Source organism: Empidonax traillii, unplaced genomic scaffold, assembly GCF_003031625.1.
Source record: "Empidonax traillii isolate 1590-97213 ecotype Southwest subspecies unplaced genomic scaffold, ASM303162v1 scaffold688:size580741, whole genome shotgun sequence".
Lineage (NCBI taxonomy): Eukaryota > Metazoa > Chordata > Aves > Passeriformes > Tyrannidae > Empidonax > Empidonax traillii.
Window position 1 is genome coordinate 400,155 of NW_020955881.1, and position 26,712 is coordinate 426,866.

The following is a 26,712-nucleotide window of genomic DNA, read 5'->3' on the forward strand; positions in this document are numbered from 1 at the left end:
GCATTAAGAAGAATAAATTTCTGCATACACCTGTAACTGAGTACCCACAGAGCAGGTTGGTGACATTCTTCAAAGTGTAAAGTGTTCCCAATCAGGGAACATGGGAAGGCTGAGATTAGACTGTAATGCTCAGCAGTTTACAGGGATGCCTGACTTCTCCATTAGGGTTTGCTGCTTCTCTTGTGGGCTGTGGACTTAGCTAAAATTTTCTTGGGACACTAAGTGGACACCTACCTCGTTCCAACTCATCGTAGTTGCTGGGATCTTTATGGTTGTCCCTCAGTCTTTTGGACACCTGCTATCTGGGGAGAGAATGAGGAAGCCCATTGACTTTTGTAGTCATTGCAAACACTGCTTGCTCAGGATGGGAAGCTGTGAAAGAACTGTTATCCTGGATAATAATTTCTGTTTCCTACTCTCTACTTTCTCTCTCTGTGCTTATAGCTCTGACATACCACCTCCTTACCCCTCCCCCTTCCCTCTCCTTCAGGAGTTCCCCTCTTGCTCACACCTGATATTCAATCCCAACAGAGTTATTGCCTTTTGCTGAGATCAGGCACAGTACTGAGGAATCATGTGGCAGATGAAGGTTGCTATAAATATAGTTGAACCCTGTCATCAGTGCCTTTGGGCAGGAAGGGAAGAAAGTGAGAGAGGCACAAGGAGGAGGAGGGTGGGGGGTGCAGAGAGAAAGAGAGTGCAAGAACAGGACAAGTCAGAGTGGTCTGAGGGGAGAAAAAAAGAAGGAAGGAGCAGCAGAAAATGCGGAGGCCTTGCTCTCTGTCAGAACACGAGGTGGTTCTAGGTAAGGCCCAGAGCAGCAGCTCCACTAAAGATGAGCGTGAGGAAGAGTAGAGGCATGGAGAGCTCAGAGACCATGACGCAGGAACCCGAATCGAAGCCAGCTTTGTGGGGGGGCGCACCACAATACGACTATGTCTGCTTTGAGAAATGCACCCGTTACGGGATACCCCTGGAGGCAGGACACGAGGCCGGGGGCACAGGGGACGACCCGCGCTACCTGGAGAACTCCCTCAGCTACCCACAGGTAGGGCTGGACAACTGGGATGTTTGTGGCAGCACAGGTCTCCCTGTGATCACATAGGCTCTCGGGGCTCCCAGAACAGTGCTGGTAGAGCACACATCCCTGTCCATTCCCAGTCCTACCAATTCTCCCCTTTTTGTTTGTTGACTCCCAGGTCAGGCATTGGCATTTATGGTTGTACTTAAACCCAGGAGTCCTTATCAGCATATCAAGTCAGAGGTCATTTTCACCTGGCATAGATTCAATGAGAGTTGGAGAGGACAAGCTGGGATGGTGAAAAATCAACCAGAGCATTAATGCATTTGTAATAACGAAGAGAAGCTGCAGCTGCCTTCATCTGCATAGTGATATTAAGTAGAGCAGAAGAGTGAATAAAATCAAAGAGAACAATGATGTAGATGGATGAGTATCTATCTGCACAGCTGTATATATGAAATAAAGCTCTCTTGTGACTTTTCTCTGACCAGAAAGAACTTCACAGTCATAGACCCATACATGTATACTGATAGTTTTGGTAACTCTTAGGGGAGCTGTAAATGAGGGATTTTCTAACCCTTACACTTGACCTGACTCTTTTTTTAGTTCAGAAAAGCAGTGGTTCAGAAAAGTATCTGGGACAGAGATATACTCTGGTTATGGCTTCTTGTTCTATTACTTTCTGCATCTCCTTTAACTCTACTTTTGGGACAGCTTCATGCAAAGGGAGGTTTTACAGCAGAGCCCTGGTATCTAGTTTCCTACCACTCTGCTCAAACCAATCTGACCTAAGAGGGCTTTGGTGCAATGAATGTGCAATGTGTGAATGTGCAATTCACAGCGTGGGTGTTTCTCCTTACATGAATTCAAATCCGCTTTACGTGGATGGTGAATAATTGGTGAGGGAAGATATTTGTGATGTAATGATAGGAAAAAAGCCACATTTGGCACCAAGAAAATCTCTTCTGGTAGATAAGCATTCCAAGGAGGATGGCTATGTGTCACACCACAAAAGATAAGAGAATTGGTTATATGGCCATATTCAGGAATTTCTCTTCTGAAAATAAAACATCTGAGAATTTGTATGCATCCTACACTAAAGTCTTCTAAAACCACCACCCAGCTGGTTTGGTAGCAGCAGCATCACTGGGAAGGTCTCTGGAAAAGATCTGACTGGAGCATGGGGCAGAGTGGGACAGGATGGAGAGGTGTGTGTGCCCACCTGGAGCTGAGCTCCATTGTGGTCATGCCTGCTGAGATGGGCAAAGAAAATGCACCTTGGTGTGTGTACCGTGAACACACAGCGAGCTGGGGTGGGAGGGAGCTTCTCCAGTAAAGCGCATCCCAGAAACATCCCCATTCACGTGTATCCACCAGATACACCAGTCCCACACATCTAAAACCATACTCACCAGCAGACATAGATGTCACAGTGAGGCGATACAACCCACTGCTGTGCTCTTGCTGTCTGGCACCAGAGTGTCTCTCTGCTTGGCTCCAGAGGCATGACGGTCAGAACATGCAGATAGACAACCTCAAGCACAAACAGGAAGGCCATCAAATCCATTCCCAAGGATATCTTCAGGCAGAAATACCCCCAAGCAAGCATGCATTTGTGAACATCATTTGCAACCCTAAAACCCAAACAGTTCTATTTATAGTTTTACTGAAAAATGTCCTAGAAATATTTTACATAAACAACCATGTACACTTGTGCATGTACGTTTATGTATGAAACTTTGTATGCAGACATAATGTGGCAAAGCCAGGCTTGATGTGCATGTGTATATTTTGCTAGCCATTCACCCACATTCAGATAAATTATAAATATGCATGTATACTTTGTACAAACATGCATACTTATTATCATGTTATTAGCATGAAAAACAACCTGCTGCACATGTTTTCATCCATTTCCATCCAGATTAATCATTAAGATTTCTTTCCCCACTGACGTGTGAAAAAACATTTGGCAGAGAGAGGTTTGATTCTGTTGTACACTTTTCTTTTGCTAGCTATTGCCTTCTGTTTTACATGTGATTTGATTGGGTTTACACAGGCCCCAGAACAGTGAAGTCTTGGTCTTTTGCCTTGGACCTTCAGATAATAAATGGTAAAAATTCATATAGTGCTTAATAGATAATAAAATAATAACAATAGTAGGATAATAATAATAATATATGCATGATGTTGGACAATTAAGATAACAGATAGTAGATATGTGATAGATGATATAATATATCCTGAGAAAAAATGTACATTATCATATACTGTGGAATTTTGTACTGCTTTCTGTCTGCATGAGAAAGCAGCTACAGCTGGTGAAGTATTTAGAAGCTGTGTTATTTGTGACTGTAGCAAGTGTGTTCCTGGCAGAGAGCTCACTCAGCAATACACAGATGGGTGTAGTGGGAAGGATGTGCAATACAAAATCAGGCACTGCAGTAATACAGAATAACAGGCTCATAGAGAGGTAGGTGAGAGGGCCTCTGGAGTTCTCCAGCCCAAGCTCCTGCTCAAAGCAGGACTGACTGCAAAGACAGGTCGGGTTGTTCAGGGCCTTGTCCATTCTGAACATCTCCAAGATAGAATATTCCCCAGCCTTCTGGGTACTTGTTCCTGTGTTGAACCAGCCTCAGGAGGGGGTAGATGGGGACATGCTTTCCTTTTGCATGGACTTTTTTGCAAGTTGTAATTTTTCCCTTTTGTCCTTCATTGTGCCCCTCCAAGAAATCTTGCTCTGATGTTTCTCTCCAACCGCTCTCCCCCTTCAAGTGGTGGAATTGCTGATAGACCTTCCCCTTTGCCACCTTTTCTACAGGGAAAACCATTACTTTGTTGATGTCCCCCACTACTTACATATGCCTCACTGGCTCTGTGTCTAGGCAGTTGGGCCAAGACTTTTTACTGACATCTGAATTAACTTATGCAGTGATTTCTGGGAATTTTCACCTTTGAGACCAATATGGCTTCTCTTTTGTGATCCATCAGAAAAACAAATCACCTAATGAAGATAGCAGGATGGCTACAGGGATGGAATGAAAGGGATGAGAAGTAGAGCCTAGGGCTGCCTCAGTGACTAAGAACAGCAGCTTATAAACAGGATACACTGACAGCACTGGGGAAAGGGGATTTCAGGACTGGAGTATTCTGTGTAAAATATATTGTTCAGCTGGAACGGCATGGGAGATAGCTTAGGCTTTGGAGTGTGAGAGAACAGCTCTATACATATGCTGAGCTCTCAGAAAACAGCTCCCAGAAAAGCCTTGAGATTGTGGTGTATTTTTTCCCTGAGATTCTGTGCAGCTTTCCTCTGCTACTCAAGCAATGAAACTTCTCCAGTTTCTGGAGAGAGAAACCCTGCTGGTTTACAGTTAAGCATTAATAAATGCTTCCTCCCTGAAAATGTGCTTTGTCCTGGTTGTGCTTTCTCCCTGGATGGGGTTTTGTTATGTGTATGTTCCTCCCCTTTATCTTCACTTGTATTTACACTCTCAGCTGGTTTTGCACCATTATCATGGTCTTACTCAACATTTAGCCAAGCTAGGCATGATAGTACCTTTTCTGGTTCAACCCTTAGGTGGTAACTGTGATCTTTTAAATTTGCCTTCAATTTTTTCTGGTGCTCAGAAATCCTGTGTTCCTTGTGTTAGTGAGGGAGCAGCAGAAGAAGGAACAGTCAGAGTCTTACTGTGTTATATTTTTAGTTTTACATGCTTTCTAGTGGAGTGGATAGTTCTTGCCTAACCTAATTTTGCTTTAAGGTAATCCTCTGCTTTCTAGATTCTCTGTCTGTCCCACAATCTCTTACCATTTTAGATACTACCAGAGTCCTGGAGAAGCAAAGCACATGTGTAAAGCATTCTTTAAATTAGTTGAGATTATCTTGTTTGGCAGGACAAACTTCTTTTTTTACATCTGTGGACTAACTCTTTTTTTCCCACATCCTGAGTGCACCATTTTCCAGCCAGACAGAAGCAGTGAACTAGGATACCATATGAGGACTTTCAACATTCTTATTATTATACTGTCATGATGTTCTATCTGGCAGATGGAAGATTCTAATTTGAATCTCACATTTGAGAGGGGTTTGAGTTCACAATTGGGTTTAAGTTGTATTTAATATAAATGCATTCCTCATGACCATTTAGCAGCAATGAAACACTAGCTGAGGTGAAGATGGATTTGTCTAAAATCTGTCAGTACTTAGCATTTCTAGCGAAATAGATACAGTGAGACAAAAAACCTGAGCAGTTTGCTATGTAGGACTGTATCCTATATGTGGCAGTTTGTAGATGAAATTCTTCAGCCTGATGTTTCACTGTCCTGTCTGTATTATGGAGGTCAGAGCATGGCCATTCCTCACTGCAAAGGGTCTGCTTAATTTACCTAGAATGTGTTGGTAATCATGCGGTTAATAATTACAATAAATTTGTGTAGTTTCCAATACAGTGATGAATGGAAGAATATCTTCAGCTGTTCAGATAGGATCAATCTGTCTAAGAGACACCAGGTGAGCTGCCTTTAGATCAGCACGATTTAATAGAGCATAGATGTGTGTTCTGTGAAAAAAAAATCCACTAGGATTTCCAAAGAGAGCTATGTCATATGGTTCAAGTGTCCCTTGAGGAGTATGTGCAAATAAATAAAATACTTAGAACCTTCAATCATATTTGTTATATTGAAATGTTAATTGGTTGAGCACTGAAACAGGTGCTCAGAGAAGCTGGATAATTTACACCCTTGGAGATGTTTAGGAATTGCCAGGACAAGGTCTTGAGCAGCCTAATCTGGCTTTTCTGGCTTTGGAGTTTGCATTCTGTGGGCAGAGGCTTGGACTAGAAACTTCCAGAGGTGCCTACCACTGCAAATCTTTCTGTGAGTCTCTGAATCTATTTTATCTGAGGGGAACAGAAACATCTCTTGTGTTACCTCGAAAGGAGGAGGCAGGAACTGTCAAATAGAAATGTCTTCTAAGTGTGTGGTCATGCATTATCTCTCTCGTATGTCTAATCATTCTCCAGCTAGAGTGTTTGATTTTGCTGATCAAAACATTGCTCACTCTCCTCCTGCTACTCAAAAATCTCAGAGAAGCAGATGTTGTGGAGGAAGCAAAGAGTTGCCTTCTCACAGGTGGGAAGTGCATCGGGTGGTAACCTGACCTGAAGTGAAGCTAAACCTGGTTCACTGAAGGATATGTGAGAAGGAGAGGCTTATTCTCAGCTTCTTAAACACACACCTTCCCCACCTATATTCTGGAAGAGTAAGGTAGGATAGCTGCTCTTCAGGGAATCTGGTAAACAGACAAGGGGGCACAGTCAGGGTTCTTCAAACTCCCTTAAGATCTTGTTGACAAGACAGCACAACTGCCGAGTTTACTGTGTACCCATGTATGATATATCCTTGGTAAGCACGTGTAGCTGGTTGTGAATTGCGTATAACGAATGGTATTTCAAGATTAATATCTGAAGACAGAGACTGGACTAAGTATTTAGGAAATTCAGGAGAATTGGAGAAGATTTAACATGCTGATTTGGGTAAATAGCTGGAGAAGTGCAGTACCCAGTGATATTTCTGAGCTGATGCTGATTCTTTTCCTCTGCCGGCACCATCAGTAGCTGTGTGCCCTGTTAAGCATTCCTTGGCAGCAGGAGGAACAGATGCAGGACATTCCTGCAGCCTGTTTGGTGGTGTAATACCTCTCAAAACCTTCAGAGATGTTTTACAGTGCTGCTGAAATCTGTGAGACAGCTCTGAGGATGGCAGCCTCATGTGAACTCTTTTGACCTTCTTTTATACCTCCAGAAAGTCTGCTCAATCTCTTTAGACCACAGCCAGCTTTTTCTTGGGATATTAGAAAACAATGAGAATTCTGTGACCATATTCTTGTACTCCCAAAAAGAAGACGAAAAGGTTTTGGAAAGATTGGGAAGGGGCAACTAGAAAGAAAAAAGAAAAGTTAGTTGCAGGTGTCTGAGAGTTTCTGTTTCAGTCTCCCTCCTTGGGTACATTTGGGCCTGCATCTCGGACTGTTGGTAGATCGATCTGCCTTTTTGTCCTTAATGCTACCTGTAAAGGAGCATTTACCTTACCTTTTCTTTTGATCTCTCTTGTTTTCTGCTCCTCTAGCTTTATGGCAAATACACAGACCAGATAACTGACATTTCAGAGAAGGAAGCAGCAAACCTATTGAAGAAACAGGCCCAAAAGAACAATGGAAGACCCCTGAAACGTGACAGTCAAGTACAGATCAAAGAAGAACACTATTCCAAATGTCAAGGTAGGGAGAATTCATCTTTCATTACCCTATGACCAGATATTGGGTAGGCCAGCCAGAGAGATGGAATTTAAGCAATTGTGACTGGTGAAAGCATAGGGGCAAGGAAAAGGAATCTGATTGGAAGAAAAAACTTCTTCATGGGAGCTTTCATCCTAGGAAGAGCCAAGATCTGTTTGGAATGAAAAATAATAATAATAATATTTTTTTCCACAACAGATCTCTGTAACAAGATGAAAAGGACTTCCTTGTATCACACTTTTGCTGCTAGTGGACAAGATGTTAAATTCCACCCTATGTGTCCTCACTCACACACAAACACTCCCCTTTTATTTTTTTGCATAACTATGTGAGAGAGGGATGGGCACCAGTCCTTCAACACTAAGCCCATAATGCTTCCAAATAAATCCTGATTCTGGTCAGTTCTAAGCATATGAGAGGTAGACATACGCTTCATCTTTCTGCCTCAGTTTTTCTGGTTCACTCTTCCCTCCACAGCCTGTGCTAAACGTGTGCAGAAATATGTTACCAAGAAGCTTGGAGAGGACTGGATTTTCTTGGTTCTCCTGGGTCTGGTCATGGCGTTGGTGAGCTGGGGAATGGATTATGCCAGTGCGAAGAGCCTACAGGGTGGGTCCCATTCAGGTGTTGCAAAAGCAAACTGTAAATGATAAAAATGTTTTATATAAAGCCCAGTGACCAATGTTCCTCCTCCTTCAACATCAGTACACATCCTCACCCCTTGCTGCCTGGGAAGTTTGAAGTTCTTGCAACATAGTAGAGTAAAGGTTAACTAGGAAGAGATTCATTAAAGAGATTGGAGGAAAAATTTGGAAGTTAGTGGGCATAAACAAAGGATATGTGTATAATGAGTCAAAGACATCTTAAATCCCCTTGCCTTCTGCTCCCTTGAATATGCAGGAGCACAGGGAAGTGGTACTGTGGTCATATGTCTTATATCCCTTCCCTGCATTTTTCCTGTGATCTGTCTCCCCTTTCCCAGCTATAAAAATTACAAGATTTTTTCAGGCCCCCTGCCCCTTATCTCAGTGTGCAGACGCACACACAGCGTTGCCCACATCCTTTTAACTGCACTGTTCCTTCGTCCTTACCTTCAGTATCCCATCCCTTACTGGCACATGCACATCAATCCTTTCCGCTTGGCTGCTGATTTCCACCAGACACAGCAATTCCTCAAAGCTCCCAATATTCCTTCACCCAAGGTTCCTCCCAGACTTTCCCATCTACCAGGAGTCTGGTATAGTCTACCAGTCTCTGAGATTCCCTATCCTTTACTTTCTGCAGCTGAGTCCTTTGGGTTGGTTTTTTTTCCTTTTCCCTTGGCCATGTCTCAGTCTCCTACTGTGCAGGGAGCCAGCTCAGGCAGAGAAGACACAGTTGCACAGGAGCTGCAGTTCAGTTTGGATTCTCAGCAGCTCCTGCTATGGTGCCTGGCTGAGCAAAGGTACCACTGCTGTTTTAATAGCTGTTGGCACAGCTTCCTTCATGCTGCTGCTCTAGAAAGCAAATCATAATCAGAGCTTTTAAAGATTGGTAGACCACTTTATTCTCCTTCAGGAGACACATAAGACAGTCAGGTTACCAAATGAAAAGAGACTGTACAGTGATTCAACCTCACAACTGCCTGTAACCCACCTCTTCTTATGCCACACTTAGGCACAGGCATTAATAGTGTCTTCTAGCCATTCCTCCAGAATGCCTGCTTTATTTGGGAATTCAAAATGTAACAAGGCTTATCTTAGGAAATGAGGACTTTAGGGTAGCATTTCTCAGGGAAATTTAGCGTGGGCACGTTTGCAAGTGTGTGTTTCTTTGATGTGCACCAACCTGTTTGGAGCAGCTGTGGTTACTGACAACTTCTCTGTTTTTCTGTCTACAGCCTACAAGTGGATGTACAGAGAGCTGCACCCAAATGTTCCTCTACAGTATGTGGTGTGGGTTGCATATCCACTTGCTCTCATTCTGTTTGCGGCCATTGTCTGCCACCTCGTCTCTCCGCAGGCTGTTGGTGAGGGCAGAAGGCATGGCAAGATCTGTTTCTGTCTGTCTTGTTTTTCTTGTTTCATTTGCCTGCAGGTTAAGTTCATCATCTCCTGCTCTGCTGTTGTTTTCAGGGTCTGGGATCCCAGAGCTCAAGACCATTATGAGGGGAGTGGTCCTCAAGGAATATCTCACTCTCAAAGCTTTTGTGGCCAAAGTTGTGAGCCTTACAGCGGGGCTTGGAAGTGGCATGCCTGTGGGGAAAGAGGTAAATTTTGCTGTTTCCATATGCAGTAGTGAGCAGAGTCCTGAAAATACACGGAGACTGGAGGACTAAGGAAGATTAAAGGGTCTGTAGCACAAGTCTTTTGAGGAGTGGCTAAGAGAGCTGGCGTGGTTTAGCCTAGAAAAAAGGAGGTTCAGGAGGGACCTTGTCACTCTCTACAACTACCTGAAAGGAGGTTGTAGCCAAGTGCAGGCTGATCTCTTCTCCCACGTAGTAAATGACAGGACAAGAGCAAGTGGTCTTAAGTTACACCAGGGGAGATTAAATATTAGGAAAAACTTCTTTACTGAAAGCGTTGTCAGGCATTGAAATAGGCTGCCCAGGCAAGCGGTGGAATCACCATCCCTGGAAGAATTCAAAAGCTCAGTGGTTGTGGCATCTGGGGACATGGTCTAGTGGTGAACAGGGTGCTGCTCACAGTTGGACTCTGTGATCTTAGAGGTCTTTTCCAACCCTATTGGTTCTCTGACTGGCTGAGATGGCTGAAGAGAAATTATGAGGCCTTCAATAGCTAAATGGTTATCAGTAACCAGAGGGTAACCCTCTCTTATATCCTCCTTCTCTTCTCTTGCAGGGTCCTTTTGTTCATATTGCCAGTATCTGTGCTGCAGTACTCAGCAAGTTCATGTCAATCTTCTGTGGTGTGTATGAGGTAAGGCACGTCTCTGCATATAGCTCTTCCACAGGCTGAACTCCTAAGACACAGGATAGTATGGGTAGGCCACAGAACAGAGAGAAAACATGTTTTGAAATTCACTGTACTGCTGAGCAGCAAAATACAAGCCAAACAAAATGGTAGTGGGAGGCCAGATTTACAGTCTAGGACCACCAAGGTTACCTTTCAATTACGCAGAGGCTGATTAGGAATATGTATTTGACAAGTTTTCGATGCTGCTACTTTTGCACTGTGATAACTGTCTGTATAAAAAAAGTAGCTGCAGACAAAGATCAATTTGTCTTTAAGCCAAATTTATACAGCATTGCTAATTATAGACACTGACACCATCTCTATGCTTTTGCTGTTGCAGACCAGCCTCTGCAGGCTGATCACTGTGTTGACTAGTTGTACAAAAAAATCTGTTAACTGCACTTATAGCTATATGTAGGAACTCCCTTACCTGCAGGGTCTTAGCAGAATCTTACTGTGTAATACAACAGCTGGAGGGGCTGTTTTACTTGAGTGTCTGCACACAAGGACCAGATGTCACTGCTGAAGACCAGCTGACAGTACTAAAGACTGCACTAAAGCGTGTAGAGCCTGCTATTTGTAATAGCAGTGACTGAATCTGCTGCTGGCTGTTGCTTATTTTCATTATTCTGGGTCCTAACCCCCTGGCTTTGCTCCCTCTAACCCCAGCATGCCCGTCTCTGGCTGCACTCTCTGTTCCAGAATGTGCATAGGCAGTTCGACCTCCTGGTGCCGGCTTGCGCAGTTGGAGTTGGATGTTGCTTCGGGGCTCCTCTTGGAGGCAAGTGTCTTCCTATATGTGGCATTTAGTGTACAAGTCATTTAGCCTCTTGCTGTGAGATTTCCTGCTCTCAGGAAAGCTTCTCCACAGATACCTTCCTGCTCTAGCAATGAGTTCTTTCTTTTCATGTGAAACTGGTGACAGCAAAAGGAAGGGAAGGTTAAGTGACACCTATTAATGTGCTGATTTCTAATGATGCAGCTTGTTCAGTCCCTGCCTGCCATGGACATTGTTTCACCTGGAGAGCACCAAGGGCTGTCCAGAAAGTCAATAAGGATTGAGTAGAGAATGGAAGTTAAAAAACACTTCAATGTAAGGAGTAGCAGTAGAGCAGGAGGCAATGGCAATTATGACAGGAAGTGATAACGTGAACTGGAAACTTACTTCATCAATGGACTGGAGAACAGAAACACCAGTAAGTGAAGTTTTGGACTCCTCACTGAAGAAGAGGGGTAAAAAGAGCCAATGGGATGGTTGGGAGTTTGGAGTAATGGTATATGAGGAGAAGCTGAGGAAGCTGAGTTTGTTCAGCCTAAAGGAGAAAAGGCTAAAGGGGGATGGTGTAACCAATGTCATCAACCACCTAAAGGGAGGTTTTAGCAAAGCTTAATCCAGGCTCTTTCCAGAGTGACATAGTACAAGGCACAATAGACACAACTTGCAACAAGGGAAATTTTGACTATGTTCAAGGAAATTATGTTCCACTCTCCCAGGGGTGATTCAGCACTGGCATAGATGCTCAGTTTCCAGGGAATTTCCACCCTTGGAGATGTTCAGGACTCACCCTGGACAAGAACCTGATTTAGCCTTGAAATTAGCAGAACTCTGAGCAGGCAGTGGAAGGAGACAACTCCAGTGGTCCCTTCCCACCTTTCTGTAATCCCAGTTTGAGGAGAAACGTGGAAATTTATGTCTCCCCCTCATATTTGTACTAGTCTTCTGAATCATGGGATTTCTTTAAACAACACATGTACCAGAGGCACTTAACTTCTTCCTAAAGCAGTGGAAATATATTCATAAATAATTTGTCTTTAAAACATTCTCCATTCTTTGCTGTGCCTTCATTTCACTTCCCTCCCTCCCTGTGCACTGCCTGGAGCCTCTCTCCATGGTTATTGTACCTGTAAGTTTAAGGAGTTTTTAAATGCTATGGTTTTTTCTAGGTTGGCTGTATTTCATCACTACACTACTTTCCTGTTAGTCTTCAAATGGATGAGTGATGATTATCTGACAGATGCAACATGGTCTTGCACCAACAATAATAATGATCTTTACTCTGGGTGGCTATTTAAAAAAAGGAATGTAGTTTGTCAGATACAAATTAGAGGTTCTTCAATTGGCAACTTGAGAAAAGATGTGCCAGGAAGAAAACCAGCCTCAGCAAGAAAGAGGCTGAGAGCTGTGTGTATGTGGGTAATACAGCAAGTTGCAGACAGTCTGACCTGAAACCTGAGGCTTCAAGGCAAAACTTGTCAGTCTGCCAAAAAACCTTGAGAGAAACCAGGTTCAGAACCAAGGATTAGACCACAGTCAGGTGGAACCATTGGTAGTATACAGGGGAATGGCATCTGTCTTAATGGTAAAAAAAAAAAAAAAAAAAAAAAAAAAAAAAAAAAAAAAAAAAAAAAAAAAAAAAAAAAAAAAAAAAAAAAAAAAAAAAAGCAAACAAATTAAAACTAAAAAACCTTCTGTAGAACCCTATGCTTCTTGGGGTTTTTTCTCTGTACCTGGAATCGACATAGAGACTGCAGGACACATGATACATAGTTCACTGGGAGAGGCTAGAGAAGAAAAGAGAACGCTAAATGAGGAGTGGTCTAACTACTCTCTTCAGTAGCTAAAGGAGATTTTAGACAAAATAGTCAAACTCTTCTCAGAGAAGAGTGAAAGAACGAGAGACAGCAGGCACAACTTGCAACAAGGGAAATTCTATCTTTGCATAAAAAACATTTCTTCCCTTTCCCAAAAGGTGGTTCAGGGTGACACAAGTGCCAAGAGAGGCTAGAGGATCTCCACTCTTGGAGATGTTCAGGGCTCACATAGCACCCTGATCCTAGAACCCTTGGTCTAACCTTGGCTCTAGTCCATCTCTGCTCAGAGAGACAGAGAAGCACTCAGAAGCACCTTCCAAACTAAAACTTGCTGTGAGTTTGTGATAACACTGTAGTCTGGGAACAAAGTGAAAGTTATAACAGTTTTTGTGGCCATAGTTCCTCTTTTGGATTCACACCAAATTGCCATATGTGATTTCCATTACCTGGGAGACATGTAATCTTCAGCTGACCTTAGTCCAGGATATAGCTTGCAACTTCATATCATATTGCCCATGGTGCATAACTTCTTGGCACTGTTGCTGATAAATACCACCCTGTGTTTTAATGAGGATGGATATAAAAAGCCAGTTTAGCCCATGACAAGTTAATGGTGCCTAGTATCTTAGAAAGACTCTGCCTTTTATACCTTCCAATTCCCTTTATTTTCATGATAGTTTTCACCAGGATAGCACAGTGTTTTACTAGGTGATCTGTTACCCACTCACCTAACCAGTGTGAAAGGACCTTCAGCATGAGTCCACATTCTGCTCTGATCCTGCCTTGTACACGCTGACCCACATGGTGGGTTTTTTGGGGCAGTCTATGGCACAAGTGCATCCTGAGATTCCCTGCCGAAGTAAAAGAGATGGAGTGAAAACTACTTATGCTCCTTCCATTCTCTGGAAGATTTTCCATGAGACATTTCTTTTATGGTGACAGAAATGTGCATGTTTCAATGGAAGATGAGATGCTGCCTTCTTCACATGTCTTGAATGTGTGCTTCCAGGTATATGCTTGTCCTATGCCAGGTCTTGTCTTCTGAATATTTTGAAGCCATCCAGAAGGGAGAAATAAGATAAGCATAGCTATAGCTCAGACTGGTGACAGAGCTGGGTGACATTATATGGCCATACCTACCAATTTCGTTACTCACTCTCTGATTTCTTTCCTTCTTTCTTCTGTTTGTCTGTCTCTCTGTCTCTTTCACCAGTAGCAGCCATATTATTACACGGATGTCCTGACTGTGGGGTGTGCTGTGGGCGTTGGCTGCTGCTTTGGGACACCACTTGGAGGCAAGTGGCTGTTCTGTTTCCTTTCTCTCAGGTATCTAAATCCTCTCCTGCCTAGTCCTCCTCTCCTCTTCCCTTTCCTGCACCACATTTTTGATCTGTCATTTGCTTACCTTTATTGTTACCAACCTCTCCAGCATCTCTGACACAGTCTTTTTTCCCATGTTGTCCACCTTCTGGAGGCAAGAGGGGAAGGCTCTCTAGAACAGTGGTCTCCAAATTGGGGTGTGCATATCCCAGGGGGCGCACAAGGTGATCGATTTGGCGTGGGAAGGAAATATAAGAATTTTTAATTTTTTTAATACAAAAAATTAATTAAACTTTGCTAACATTAAGTATACGTATTGGCAGTGGAGCCCTCTTATGTCATATGGCCACTTATGACATACAGTGCATGAGGCATAGGGTTGTTCCCAAAGCAGAGGGTTGACCACGGTGCCTCAATCATTTGCCTTCTTTCAGCATATTGCAATGTACTGCAATCAATATGTGCCCACATTGGATTAAGTGGATTTATGGATTATATTATCTAGTGTTAACTAAACTAATCCTCACAAATTGGACAAGTGGCTTAAAAAGCTCCCTGTAAAGAGGCCATGGATTGAAGATAATACTAATAATGCAAGCTCAGACAAACGACAAGAAAATGGCAGAGCTGACACTTCTAGTACAGGCTCTTATTCAGCCACACTGTGAGGTACAGCAGTGGCCAGCTAAACAGACCTGACAAGAAGTTGGACAAAAAAATCAAAATTATCAAAGGCTATTTGAAATACGGATTTACATCTGCTATCATTAATAATGAACCTCACCCTAAGTGTGTATTGTGCTTTGATAAGTTCACTAATGGTGATATGAAGCCATCAGAACTAGCAAGATATTTAAAATCTGAGCATCCAGATCTGAGCATCCACCTCTATAATTTTTTTAGTGATGTGTCAAGTCATGTGTCATTCAATACAGTACAAAATTTCACTGAACTTAATGACAAATGTGTAGAAGACAGGAAGGTTTTTCTTGCTTCACAGCAAAATACAAAAAGCCACATACCACTGAGAAAACACTTGTTCTTCCTACCAGGGTAAAAATGTCTGCACTAATAAATAGAAGGCAATAGAGCAGCAAACTAAAATGCATTCCTTCGTCAGCAAACGCTATCGAAAGATACATAGGAAACACTGCTAAAGGTTTGAAGAAACGGATATCCATACAAATTACACTCTGGAAGCAGCTTCCTGTTTGGATGGATGAAAGTAGAGGTGTTTCTGAAATGCCTCACATTATGGTATTTGCCAAATTCTGTTTCAATAGTGGAATACATGCAGAACTACTTTCTATGAGTCACTGAAGGAAAGATCTAATACAGAAGCTGTGTTCTCAACAGTAAATCACTTCTTTAATAAAAGTAGTTTATGGAAAAGCTGTGGAGTGGACTAAGAGAAAGACTGTGTGGAAAGATTACATTAATAGCACTACATTGGGAATTTATTCACTATGGTGTTCATGGATGAGCTATTGCAGCAAAGACATGGGAGCCAGACATGCTGAAGGTGCTGCAGCATATTGCTGATGTGCTTCATTTCATAAAAACAAGACTGAAACAGTAGAATCTTTACAATAGCTTGTAATGAGATGACGGGGAGAGGGAGGAGTGACCATGAAAATTCTACAGACATTTGCTGATAATCTCGTGGCAACTGAATTTAAAGACCAGTTACACATTTTTCTTTTACAAAAAAGACAAATGTTCTGAATTTGCTGATCTTTTCTGTGATGACAGGACCTGTCAGTAGCATGCTACCTAGCAGTTATTTTTGAAAAAATAAGCATTCTTGATGTATGCACTTGATATACTTCAAGGTGAGAACAAAATGTTTTTGCTCCACTAATAAATAAAACAAATAAATTTTTTAATTTTTTATTTTATCATCTCATAATTTTTAAATTTACTTTTTGTGTATGTTTTATATTGCACATAATATTTTAGTACAGTAATACATGCATATTATTTTTAAATAAATACACTTGCAATAGAGAGGGTACATGCTCAAAAATCTTTTATTGATAGGGGTATGTGATCAAATAAGTGTGGAGACCACTGCTCTAGAAGGCTATTTAGAAGCTTCTCTAATGCTTCTAACATTGCACTTCTGATTTTAACTTTACTCCCTCTTCAACTCTTCCTAGGGGTGCTTTTCAGCATTGAGGTCACTTCCACTTACTTTGCTGTGCGCAATTATTGGAGAGGTTTCTTTGCAGCTACCTTTAGTGCCTTCATTTTTCGAGTTCTTGCTGTTTGGAACAAGGATGCAGGTAAGCTAAGAGCTACTATCTTTGTCCAAAAATTGCTGTATTAATGCATTACTTTCCATCTTTCTCAAAACCACAATGTTCTATGATGTTTGAAACTTCTGCCATAACATGTGACTTTCAGCAGTACAGAGGAGAAGAGAAAGAGAAGTGTCTTATCATAGACTGTCTAACCTAACCTATTCCTAAGTGTGCTGGGGCTGTGACTGATAAATGACAGAATATGAGTGTTTGGAGAGCAAAAGGGCCCCTGAGGTGAGAGTTTTGCCTCTACTCAAAATAACATGAAGGCTGCAGATATAGAGATATCCCATCACAGAGAATGCAATACCTACCCCGGTGCATGCTGCTGCAATCTGATGGAAATCCCATGGTCTACTTTGGTCACCTCTTGACTAAAAATATTAAAACAAATAGTCAAGAAAATTGAGATGATTAAATGGTTAAGAGGCTACAGGATTGGTAGGATATGACTGAAGGTTCTGAAAAAAATAACTGTCTCAAGTAACTGAAAAGCATGAGAGTGACATTTGTGCAGACAGAAATAGCACAGGGCAAGCTTGTTCAGGAAAGCATCTCAGACACTGCAGGAATAGAGCTCTGGTGCAGAAGGATGCCATTTCTATGCATGTCTTCTTTATAATGCCTTTTTATATCATTCTTACAGTTACATCTATTTCATTGATCTGAGTTTCATGTGGGCAGTTTACTTAGTCAAAATAGCTGTAATTTGTGTCTCTTGGCTTCACAGGGCTGGATTTTTTGGGGTTTGAATATAGGAAATGACTATACTTTCTACTTGAATGTAGAAAGTGACTACATCTTTGTGTCACAGTGCTTAAAACCCAGGGGTATTCAACCATTAGATTTGTCACAAAACACCCCTCCCCCCAGTCTTTCTGTTCTTTCCATAAAAAAATATAAGAAATTCAAAGGGAGGTGACAGGAGATAATCTCTCATCTCTCACTTTATCTACTCTCTCAAATCACTAGAAATCAGCTTAATCCTGAAACGTCTTGACTCCTGTCCCTTCTTCAAAATCATCCAGACAGCTTTAATATCCATATTAATGGCTGCTTCATTGACTGTCTGGCTTAAAAAGCTCCATGATTTAATTGTCTATTAAAAATTGTTCATTTTCGTAGTTCTGAGTTTTCTTTGTCTCTGTTGCCAGTCTCCTTGTTCTTGTATTACGGAACTAAAAATTTTTGTCTAGCCAAGTCATTTATTATTTTATGATCATTTATTATGCCTACTCTAACTTATATTTCATGTCTTTTCTTGTTCATTTCCCTTGGAAGTTACAAGCCCTGTCTTTTCAGTCTTTGTTCATGCAAAGGTTTTTCAGTTATGCCTGCTACCAGGAAGCAGCAGGCAGGGAAGCGATCACATCAGTGACAGATGCAATTAAGTTGTGTAGCAGCTCACCAAAACTCTTTTATTTCTTAGACCCACAAAATCTTTGCCTGCTTCTGGATACTCATGGCTTTCTTGGCTGTCTTTACACCATTATCTGTACTTTCCATATAACATCTGGCCCACTTTCTTTGACTGCTGAAGCTTAAGCCCCTGTTTGCCAGCAATGGAAGACTGGAGTTCTACAACTTTTAGAACTTCTGCTTTACCGTGTCCTGAACTTTCATCTTATTTGTTATAGTGTTTTATGCCTTGCCTTCCTCCTGCTCCTTCTGATCGCTTCTACATCTTGTTTTAAAGTGTTTACACGTGTTATTTTAAAGTTCAAAGCTATTTTTAAGTAGACTTCACATTAACCAGACTTTCTCATTTCTTTTTACTTTTTCTAACCTTGCAAGAATTGAGCAGCTGCTCTAAACTGGTCAAGTATGTAGCCAGTGGAGAGAAAAGGGCTTAGATGTTCAGTTTCAGGATGGGTTAATCACTCAGGAAAGAGAATGAAGACAGGTGCGGTGAGACTTTCTGTGGAAAGCTCTTTCTGTCTTGTGGGAGTGGAGAGGGAACCTAGAAAGACTCAAACTAAGTGCTGTGACTGTTTCCCTTTGCTCTGGTCATCCTATGGCAAAACTCTTCGAAAATGAGCCCTACTATACTTTTTAATGCATTGTCATTTAGTGGCTTGGACTGTCTGCTTCCTAAAACTGTATTGAGATGATCCCTTTTTTGGGCTGATTTAACAAAAAAAGAGGACATCTCGCTTTTCACCATCTTCCATTCCCCTCCCTGGTACCAGCTCCATGTTTGCTGGACAACACACAGAGTTGATTCAACTCACTTTCCTGGCAGAGGACTAATCCAGGAAAAGAGCAGATAGGTTTTCTGTCAAGTTGCAATGAGATGAAAGAACTAAGTGAAGGCTGTGGGAATGGGCCTGGTGGGAGAGAACAGTGCAGCTGGGAGGGAATGAACACGATGAAGAGGCAGGGAACAAGATCTTCCCAATTTGGAAAGTAGCATGCAGTTATCTCAGCTAATGTAACCCACAGAGACTTGATTAAATCATTGCCCTAAACCTAGTGCTGCCTGAACAGTTAAAAAGTAATTAATGCCTCCTGTCATTGCTATACAATGCTAGATTTTCACTGCTTCTTTTATTTCCTCATTTTGCAAATAATCCCTTCATCCAGGGCAAATTGGGATTTATATCCATTCTCATTCAGTTGCATTTCCACTCTGTATTAAACTGATAATTTGTACTTCACCTGCTGGCATACAGATATGTACTGCTTCCACACAATAATGTACCTCCAGATAAAAGTAAGACAGGTTTGAATATTTCATTTTAGCAGGACAACACTACCATGAGGAGTGAGCTGGAGAAGATGGGGCTTAGCTGGTCTTTTCCATCTCTAAGTCCTTCATTGTTTTGGTACCAGTCAAAAATTTTGCAGATGTAACTTCAGAGAGGATCTGAGTTTTGTTTCTAGAAGGCAATCACAACAGCTTCTCCAGATAATGGAAGCACTGCCCGCCTCAGCAAAGAGACCTTTTCAGAGTCAGTGAGTATAGTGAACAGAGCTTTATTTTTGCAATAGTGAATGGATGGTAGAAGATAAGAAAGAAAGAAAAAAAAAACCCTTTAAAAATCTGGGATTGTAGTTAAAACATATATACAGTCTCTGAAAACAAATCTATGCCATCTAGGGTTGCAAGTGCTCAGAAATAGGCACTACTAAAATCAGAGCAGTCTGCCAGTCTGTAATACTGTATATAATGTCATAAAACCACACAGGAGCACATATAAACTAGTTTCCTTGTCCCTACCCCTAGAGTTTATGGCATTTAACTTCTCACTTCCTTATCACCTTTCCTCCTCTACCTCCTTGTTCTCTCACAGACACCATCACAGCCCTGTTCAGAACAAACTTCCGTATGGATTTCCCCTTTGATCTGCAAGAACTGCCAGCATTTGCTATAATAGGGTAAGTTGCCAGGAAACTGACTCTTTGCTCTACAAAGTTATAAAGTGATCTCTGTTAGGAATTCTTCTGCCAAATAGTTACACACATCACTTTTAGACACTTTGGCTGTCACAAATAAGGCTTCTACTTGTTGGAATTCCTTCTTCAGATGGTGCCTATGTAGCACAACGGATAAAGAAGGAAATGTGGATGTTATCAAGCTGTTTGTTACTTCCTTTCCATACATCTTCTTTATAAATTAGACTATAAGGGGGAAAAAAATAGTAAGTTTAACTTGGTTGAAGTTCTGAGAGTATATTTACTGAATGGCCCTTTAACTGTTTTGATGGCACCCCCAAATGAATGGATCCAACAAGTATGGCCTTTTCACATGACAAAAATGGGACAAAAGATTTAACCAGAAGTTTCATTTTCACCAGGTCAGAATGGTTATCCTTTTCAAGAGAAGTTCGTACACCCAGCATGCTGGCAAGGGTAACTGAACTGTAATTGGATTCAGTGAGAACAATGGTTAATTTATTAAGATGAGCATCAGTTTTATTTTGCTTATGGAGATATCTGAGTTGGTTTCATTTGTGGATGAAGTTCTGGGAAATGAAAGAATGAACTTAAGAAGACTAAAAATTTGGAAATACTAAGAAAACCTGAAATTGGAACTGCTGTGAGGAAACTTCTCTGGTTAGAGCTCGATAGAGGCTCCAGGGAAATCGGTGCAGAGCAGTAATGAAGGGAATGCACTGTAAGAACAAACACCTGTGCTGGTGTTGTGAGCATACTCTGTTGCAAGACCGGGATCCCAGAGTAGGAATGTATTTGAAGTTTTCCAGCTCCTTTTAGTAAGCTGCCTTCCTATTAATTTATTTGAATATGAACTCAAGTGGGATTTTTTTGAAGACATCAGATATATTGAAAATCTATAGATATACAGGAGTTCTTGTTACTAATAGTTATCTACTTTGTTGTGAATGGAGAGAGCTATTTTTAAAATGAGGTATTAGAGAAATTTAGTTCACTGTGAAGTTCTTACACTTATATTGCCTGGTCTATTTTAACTGTAGTTCTAAACAGTGCTTCCTTAAAGTATGTAAGAGTAGCTCACTGAACATGTTTGTTTGTGAACATGTACATTTAGTTTAAAGTTGTTTCTATGCAATTTTTAAATGATCAAGCAGGAATTTTTTCAACATGCAATGTTTTAAGTATACTAAATTAATCTTTGAGATTTGGTAAAAGCATGCATAGCATATAACAAAGGAAATATCCATTAACTTTTAAAATTATTAGAATGAAAATCTTATCTGTTTATTCTCAATATTATGTGAATTATTTATGGGCCACATAAAACAAGGCTTCCCCTTACAAATTTCAAAAGTAGACTTTTTCATTCTTGTTCTTTAATTATTTCACCTGGCAATATTAGGCCCTATTTATCCTGGCTTCATTAAGCTACAGAGTATAAGGATCAAAACCAGTTCTTAGCCAACTATGATTTCTTTTTACTGTATTAAGATCAGAAACTTAGGCCAGGTGATTAGAATCATAGAGATGACATACTTTGCTTTAGGCACAAGAGTTGCTATTACTTTTAGTATTTGTTTTAGGCATATAATTTTGCTGACTCAAATTCCCTAATTTTTACTATTTCCTGTTCCAAACTAACATTTAATTTCTGATAATACTGGTCTTTGTCCAGCTGCTTTTTGACAGCCCCCACTGAGAACTTGCAATCACTTTTTATAGATTATTTTACAGATTTTTCTAGATGAGATTTCCCACTCCAAGCAAGAGAAAATCTAAGCAGTAAAATCACAGTGTGAATGACAAAGAGGTCCAAAATAATCTCTTCCCTTTCATCAGGGAGTCAATGTCTTCAAATGAGTTGCTGTAGGAGTAATTCTTCAGGTGACATTTAAGACTTCATAAACAGCTGAAGACTTAAAACCACTTAAACTTGTTTTCTTGGTTGATGGTTTGTGCATTATCTGTTGTTTTTTATGATTTTATTTATTTTTCTCCATATTAGCATATGTTCTGGGTTCCTTGGAGCGTTTTTTGTTTATCTCAATCGCCAAGTGGTCCTGTGCATCCGGCGTCACAAGGCTCTGAGCCAGTTTCTCACCAAATAGTGAGTGCCTTTGAAGATACTCTCTTTAGGGACCAGATTTCTACACCCTACTGCTATTGGATAGTAACAAATGCTTTCTGGAAGGTATTATATTTCAAGTGTGAGACAGTAAAAATATGAGAAATCACTCTCATATAAGAGTAAGATCTCTGTAACCATCAGGAGAATTTTTCTGCACTGGAATTTCTTCTTGATAAGCCCCAATTGTCTCAAATTGTTTCCTGGTTTAGAAGGGTGACTGTAATATTCATTAAGAGGACAAGGAAAACTACTGATTAGATAGATAATATTTTCCCCCTCTCTAATAAAGTCCTAACCTCCAAAGTTATAATCTGAAAAAGAAAAAATGGCTAAACTGCAAATATCTTTAGTCTCTTTAACAGAAGAAATCTGATGCTATGAGAGGTGGGGAGGGCCTACATTTCTTAACAAGTTGCAAACCTGAGCAGAATAAAACTACTAGATAAATAGAAGTTCAAACTAACTTATTTTCTTATGTGGAAAACAAATTGTCTTTCTTCATTATCTAGCATTACCCATAAGCATCAGCAGGGCAATCAAATTAAGTTAATAGTGAAGTGAAGCAAAGCCTGCAAAGTGGGAATTTACTTTAAACTTTTTCAGAATTTTGTAGGTCCTTGAACTGAAAGAAATTAAAGTTTATATTTTCCCTTCCTGAATACCACAGCATCTCAGATAACACTTCCCATAATGAACACAGTAACTTGCCAGGGGAGACATGACAGGATTAATCCAGCACGTGGAGGTAGCTTAGTGTTGTCCTAGTGCTCATGAAGTGTCTCAGTTTACCCAGAAACCTAAACTGGGACTGGACACAGCAGTAGGAAAACACAGATGGCTTCAGCCTGCTGTTCATCTATGGCCCACTGGCCCAGCACACCTAGACCCACTAGCTACCAAGGACACCTTCCCCAGGATTGTGACGGTCAGCAATTCCATGGAAAGAGAAGCAGTTTTTCCCATAAGATTCAGCGCAATAGGGGGTGTCTGCATGTACATTTAAATTCACTAGGACAGGATACATTGCATGGGGGATGAAGAAGCAAGACCGGCATAATCAGGAGAAATGGAGGAGGTACTGGCTTTTGACAATAGGTCGACACATCATTGCAAACACACGTTTCCCCCCTGCATATTCAAGTTTGTGCATTTTGTACATCCCCCTCTCTTCCTCCATCCCTCCCATTACATTAACTCTGATGGGAAAAAGGGCTTTGCTGACAGGTGAACTCTCTATGAATTATGATGATAAGTGGAGGCAGTAACACCACTCCAAAGCACAGGATACAGGTACAGAGAGCTTTCACAGAAATAGCATAGTCCTGAAGTGATAGTGCTATAAGAACAGAATGTAAGGTCACATTTTAATAAATTTTTCTTCCTTTACAGCCGACTCATATACCCTGGGGTTATAACCTTCCTTATAGCAACTGCGACATTTCCTCCTGGATTTGGCCAGTTCATGGCAGGAGAGGTGAGAGTGGAATGTGTATTAGAAATTCTGTGTAATTCTGCAGAACAACCTCTTCTTATCCTGGGCCCCAATAACTTTGAGTCATGGAAAGGGGAAGAAAGATATGGGGGGAGTTTGGACTGAGGAGGCACTATATGATCTCTGCTATCTCCTTCATATAAAACTTGAAATAGGTCCACTCTCTTAAGCAAATAATAAGGAAAATGTTACCCCATGTGTAAAAGTAGTTATCCTTTCACCTGTTCAGGTAAAGTTTTATCTCTCTTCCTGAAGATTAAAAATGTGAGTTAAGTGTAATAATCATGTATTAAAAATCTCCTCCGCTTTCTTGCAACAGTTAGAATACTTACTCCATCTAATCTTATGATTCATATCTGTTTTTTCGCTTTTCAGTTGATGCCACGGGAAGCTATCAGCACTCTTTTTGATAACTATACCTGGATAAAACACACTGGGGACACTCAGGTCCTAGGCAAATCTGCTGCTTGGATCCATCCTAAAGTCAGCATCTTCATTATCATCCTGCTTTTCTTCCTTGTGAAGGTAGGAAGCATTGCTCCCTAGGTCAATCTCCTCACACATCCTGATGCATGACCTTTGGTACTCACTATATAGAAGCTGGGAGGGAGGACTACATTAGGAAAAATTTATCAAATTCCACAAAAATAAATACTTGACTAAAAAGCTCCCAAATATATTATCTGATATATTTGATCTAAATCAATTTTTATACAGTCTATTTTATATTCCTGACTATAGATAGGAGACAAATAAGAATATGTGAGGATCAAGGATTTGTTACAATTTCTTTGTTTACCATAATTTGATGAAGAAATATATCTGAAAACAGTTTTACTCACTTCTCAGACAGCAAGAGCAGATTAAAAGTTCTGAGCTGACACGGTGTATGGAAGTTGCAAATGTTCAGCCTTGAAAGGATAAGCTGTGTAACTGATACAGGACAGAACAAAAGAAAACACTAGGAAGAAGAAAACATGGTATTCCAGTTTTCAAAATACAAGTATCAAGAAAGATGTTTTCCTAAGATGGAAAAAAAATATACAAAAGGATAAAAATATCATAGAAAAGATCCTATTTTTTCCTTTTTATTGCAAAGGAACAGAAGAGCTGAGGCCACCTTGCAATGTCAGTCAAACATTTCAGTAGATCAGGAATGGACATCAGTGAGTGATTGACACAGCTGTTTGCACCTAAAGTAAAACAGTCTATTGAATTTCTGACAGGAGGTTAAGGGTTCTGCTTCTGTGATAATTCTTATTATAGTGTTCCAAGCAGATAAGGTCTCCTTTAGCTGAATAAAAGAGGTATGGACTTCATAGTGTATCTCTCCTGAATCCATCTGTTTGTCTTTAGAAGAGCTGCATCCTCAGACACTAGATTCATTGGCCTTGTCCTACTAACTAAAGGCTTTCTCAACTCACTAGATAACTGTGCCAAGCAGTTTATTTTTTTCTGGATATGTTCAGAGTTGAGATAGATCCCTTAAACAAGAAACTGCTGTTTTTTCTCTGGGCAAAGCCTTGGCCTGATTCTCCACTGCACCATAGTTCCAGTTCTCTCCAATACAAAGCTGTATTTGGCCAGCTTTGGTACTGCAAAGACAGAGCTTAGTTAGCAGTACTCCATTTCTGCAGCTTGCTGGCCTCAGTAGCCAGCAAGGAACTTTTCCTCAAATGGTTTATGGAAGGAAGAGCAACAGCCAGTACCAAATTGATGTTCCAACCCATCCTCACAGCATGTTCCTCTATTGTGGGTAGAGAAATGCTGTTCTGCTGGCTCTCTGCCTTCACAGAGAGCTTTCCTAAATATATAGAACTGTATCTTGGCTTCATTTTCCCTTTTAAGCCAACTATCCTATGAGAGTTACAATGGTAAAGCTGTCTTTGGTGGATTTCCCCTCACCAAACTAACTGTTATAGGATTAGTATCTCAGCTGTCCACAGCTAGAATGATCTCTAGAGTGGCATCACCTCCTTAAGCTGGAAGGATTTGCCCACTCTGAGGAGAATGTGGTCCTGAAATACCTGAAAGTATTGCTTTTGGTGTGCTGGACCATGGCTGTCTCTCTCCTATGGATGATACTGGGGAATTAAGGGATATCTTGCCAGTACACTTTGTATAAGCTTTTGAAACTGCAGCATTCTCTATTCCCCTCAGCTGTGGGAATCTCTTGTCGTATCCCCTGAGAAACCCCAAGCATATTGGCCTTTGAAGTATTTTTAAGACTGTTGCCTCCAGAAGAAGTCTGTATGTGCTGGGCTAAGTCAGCATTTGAATTGGTCTTAGTAATACCAGAACAGAATTCGTTATTTTGACCAATGTAGTGATAACACAAGAGGCGACAGACACAAGCTTGAATAAATGAAATTTAGGAGTTATACTTCAGGAAAAAATTTTCTTGACTGTGGGTCAGCAGGAGCGGAAATGCCCAGAAAAGCTGGGGAATCTCCACCCTTCAAGATGTTTAGAACTCAGCTGGAGAAGGCCCTGAGCAATCCCATCTAACTTGGGAATTAGCCATTCTGGGAGAATGTTGGGGAAAAGGCCTCCAGAATTCCCTTTGTACTGAAATCTTTCCGAGTCAGTGAATTTTTGACAACCCTGTTCTATAGAAAGCTAAAGTGTTTGGAGCAGTAGGAAATACCAACTCCTGAGGTCCAAGGCAAAGGAGTTCTCATGTTCAACCATCGCCTTGGTGATTCAGCTTCCCTGCCACCACAGGAGTCATGTAGAGGTCCTCTGCATCAGTGTTGGTGTGTTGCCAGAATTCCTTCAGCTCCCTTTCATGCCTCACAGCCCCTCTATCCTTCACTTTCTGACTGAACTGCCAGATCCCTCAGAATGTGATTCCTCACAGATTCGCAGGATGGGCAGTAGAGTGGGGCAGCAGGAAATGCTATTGCTGCTCAGTAACAACTCTCTGCCTCTGTTCCAGTTCTGCATGTCTGCTGTTTTTACCACGATGCCAATCCCCTGTGGAGGCTTCATGCCTGTTTTCGTATTAGGTGAGTCTCAATTCTGTGTTACAGCATAGATGTCTGACAGGTGGGGAGGAAAAGAGTCATTGCATACATACCCAGTAGGTTTCTTCTAGTGTATGAGTCATCACTTGGTCTCTATGACAAGCTTGATTAGCAGTCCTAATACCAGCCTCTGAGTCTCTGTTTTCACCATTCTCCTAACCCCCAAAACCAAATGCTGAGGG

The 26,712-nt window shown here is 41.1% G+C and overlaps 1 protein-coding gene across 4 annotated transcripts in view; it reads left to right on the top strand.

Annotated features, from left to right (window-relative positions):
* Positions 1–26,712, top strand: part of CLCN1 (chloride voltage-gated channel 1) — a 57,222-nt gene that overhangs the window by 19,811 nt on the left and 10,699 nt on the right. For 2 of the 4 annotated variants that reach the window (XM_027899758.1, XM_027899759.1), the window contains exons 1-13: positions 652–1,048; positions 7,151–7,301; positions 7,797–7,928; positions 9,199–9,327; positions 9,434–9,567; positions 10,160–10,237; positions 14,082–14,160; positions 16,345–16,470; positions 19,782–19,866; positions 21,890–21,991; positions 23,402–23,486; positions 23,880–24,029; positions 26,443–26,512. In XM_027899758.1, coding sequence (XP_027755559.1) covers positions 836–1,048; positions 7,151–7,301; positions 7,797–7,928; positions 9,199–9,327; positions 9,434–9,567; positions 10,160–10,237; positions 14,082–14,160; positions 16,345–16,470; positions 19,782–19,866; positions 21,890–21,991; positions 23,402–23,486; positions 23,880–24,029; positions 26,443–26,512 — 1,534 coding nt within the window. In that variant the 5' untranslated portion in view covers positions 652–835. Of the gene's footprint in view, positions 1–650; positions 1,049–7,150; positions 7,302–7,796; positions 7,929–9,198; positions 9,328–9,433; positions 9,568–10,159; positions 10,238–14,081; positions 14,161–16,344; positions 16,471–19,781; positions 19,867–21,889; positions 21,992–23,401; positions 23,487–23,879; positions 24,030–26,442; positions 26,513–26,712 lie in introns of those variants that run through there. The other 2 variants (XM_027899757.1, XM_027899760.1) reach the window with 2 other exon arrangements.